At 39.0% G+C, this 1,888-nt stretch overlaps 1 protein-coding gene across 1 annotated transcript in view; it reads left to right on the top strand.

The window, feature by feature from the left end:
* Positions 1–1,136: 1,136 nt before the first annotated feature.
* lrrc75bb (leucine rich repeat containing 75Bb) overlaps positions 1,137–1,888 on the top strand; it is an 8,567-nt gene continuing 7,815 nt past the window's right edge. Inside the window, exon 1 of the mRNA XM_046067641.1 lies at positions 1,137–1,610. Within this exon, the coding sequence (XP_045923597.1) occupies positions 1,320–1,610 (291 nt within the window). The 5' untranslated portion in view covers positions 1,137–1,319. The remainder of the gene's footprint in view (positions 1,611–1,888) is intronic.

The raw sequence follows: 1,888 nt of genomic DNA, 5'->3' as shown, positions 1-1,888 counted from the left end.
CAATACAAGCATGGCATCTTGCTGAGCACACCATTTCACTTTAACCCCCCTGTGCCTGTAGCAAATTCTCACAGAGAATTGTTTTTCACAATTTCTGTTGGTTCAGCTGCCATTAATTTGCTCTAAAAGTTCAACTTAAAGTAAAGAAAAAATAGAAATCAAATCAAGAAATGTATATTATTACTTTCATGATGGTCAAACACAGACAACAACATGCACCTGCAGCCACTGAAAAACACACTTTTTTCTTCCTTTAAATAATAAAAAATAAATAAAAGTTGTTTTACCTGTAACCACACCCAATAGTGATGTCACTGTGGACACTGTGGAGTATGCTTCTACATCACTGCAGCAAGGTGATAAACCTTAAACCACTGGAGGTGAACTGCTGCTTTGTTGCTCTTGAGAGATTTTTTTAAAGCCTCTCTCCTACTCAAACTTACAGGTCATGTTTTCTAATATTTGATTAGATCTGTCTACCAGCCCATCTGTCTGGGCTTTGATCAATACTGTTCCTGATTTAATGGACACCCAAAGCTTGTGTTCAGGCAGTCTGCATAGCTGGTGGATGAACTTTAGTTTCATTCTATTTTGCAATTTAAATAGAGAGTTTAAGTGTTATTATTCTGCAACAGCTGACGCCCCAACCTACAGCTACTGATCTTAATCATGTGCGTTCTTCACATTGACCAACATGAGCCTCCACAAGCAACAAGTTTTAATAGATTATAGACATAGTCCATCAAAGCCTGATGACCTGAGACCCTCAGTAGGTGGACAAATAAATATCAGTATCTTTAAATTGTAATGCAATCAAATGCAACACTCATGCAATACATACTACAGGTGTAACTTTATTCTTTTGTGCAATGCAATTATAATCTAGGTGTTTATATTAATTGTCCATTTAGGCTAATAAACAAACAGTATCTATCTATTTATTTATCTATCTATCTACCTATCTATAGATCACATTTTCATATTACTGCGAAATCACTTTCCCACATCTCTCTCTCGGGCTGAGCGGAGAATCACGATCTGATTGGCTGAGGAGCGCACCAGCTCTGAGTAAAGCAAAGGATGCCCGAGTGCCGAGGCAGTGCATGGACTGATGCAGGCAGGGGACGACGGCGAAACAGGGCACTCGTTGTTGTTATGATGATGTTTTACAGTTCAGAGTAGCCTTGAAACTTTAAAACATAATTTTACTGAGGGCATAAGTATCTTGGCACATCTCGCTGCAAGTTAAGGGTAATGATTTGGCTGCATGTTGTTAAAATCCCTCTCACCACCACCGACACATCCTCCCAAGACGAGTGATGGGTTCTAAGTTGACCAGACAGAGAAGTCTGGATTTGGAAAGCAAATTGTCCAAAAGAAGACGCCAGAGAAATGACACCTCGGGAGAAAGCGAGAGAACTGGCGCCAGGGGCGGCGGAGACTTGTTGTTTACCTCCTTGATGCTCAAGTCAGACAAGCTCCCGGGGATGCTGCGGAAAACCAACCACAGCCCATATGTCAGACGGGTGGCTTGGATTAGGGAAATCCAGAGGCTTCTCCGGGAGCAGAAGAAGGAGCAAGCCGCTGAAGTGCTCAAACTGCTGAGAAAGGTAAAGAACTGGCATCATTTTGGGTGATTAATGTGCTGAGTTTGTCAGAATGCACTTTATTCTTACTTGAGACATTGTTATTAATGGACGAAACGTTTAATTGGCGCTATTGCGTTGTGTGTATGAACACGTGGGCAAAAAGTTTGTTTACATTCATTGGTTAAAAGGCATTTTATTTTTTATCTGCATGTCATATATATATATATATATATATATATATATATATATATATATATATATATATATATATATATATATATATATATATATATATGTGA

This window comes from Micropterus dolomieu, linkage group LG13 (assembly GCF_021292245.1).
Source record: "Micropterus dolomieu isolate WLL.071019.BEF.003 ecotype Adirondacks linkage group LG13, ASM2129224v1, whole genome shotgun sequence".
Classification (NCBI taxonomy): domain Eukaryota; kingdom Metazoa; phylum Chordata; class Actinopteri; order Centrarchiformes; family Centrarchidae; genus Micropterus; species Micropterus dolomieu.
Note: the sequence above shows the minus strand (reverse complement) of the source record. Positions and strands in the feature narration are given on the sequence as shown.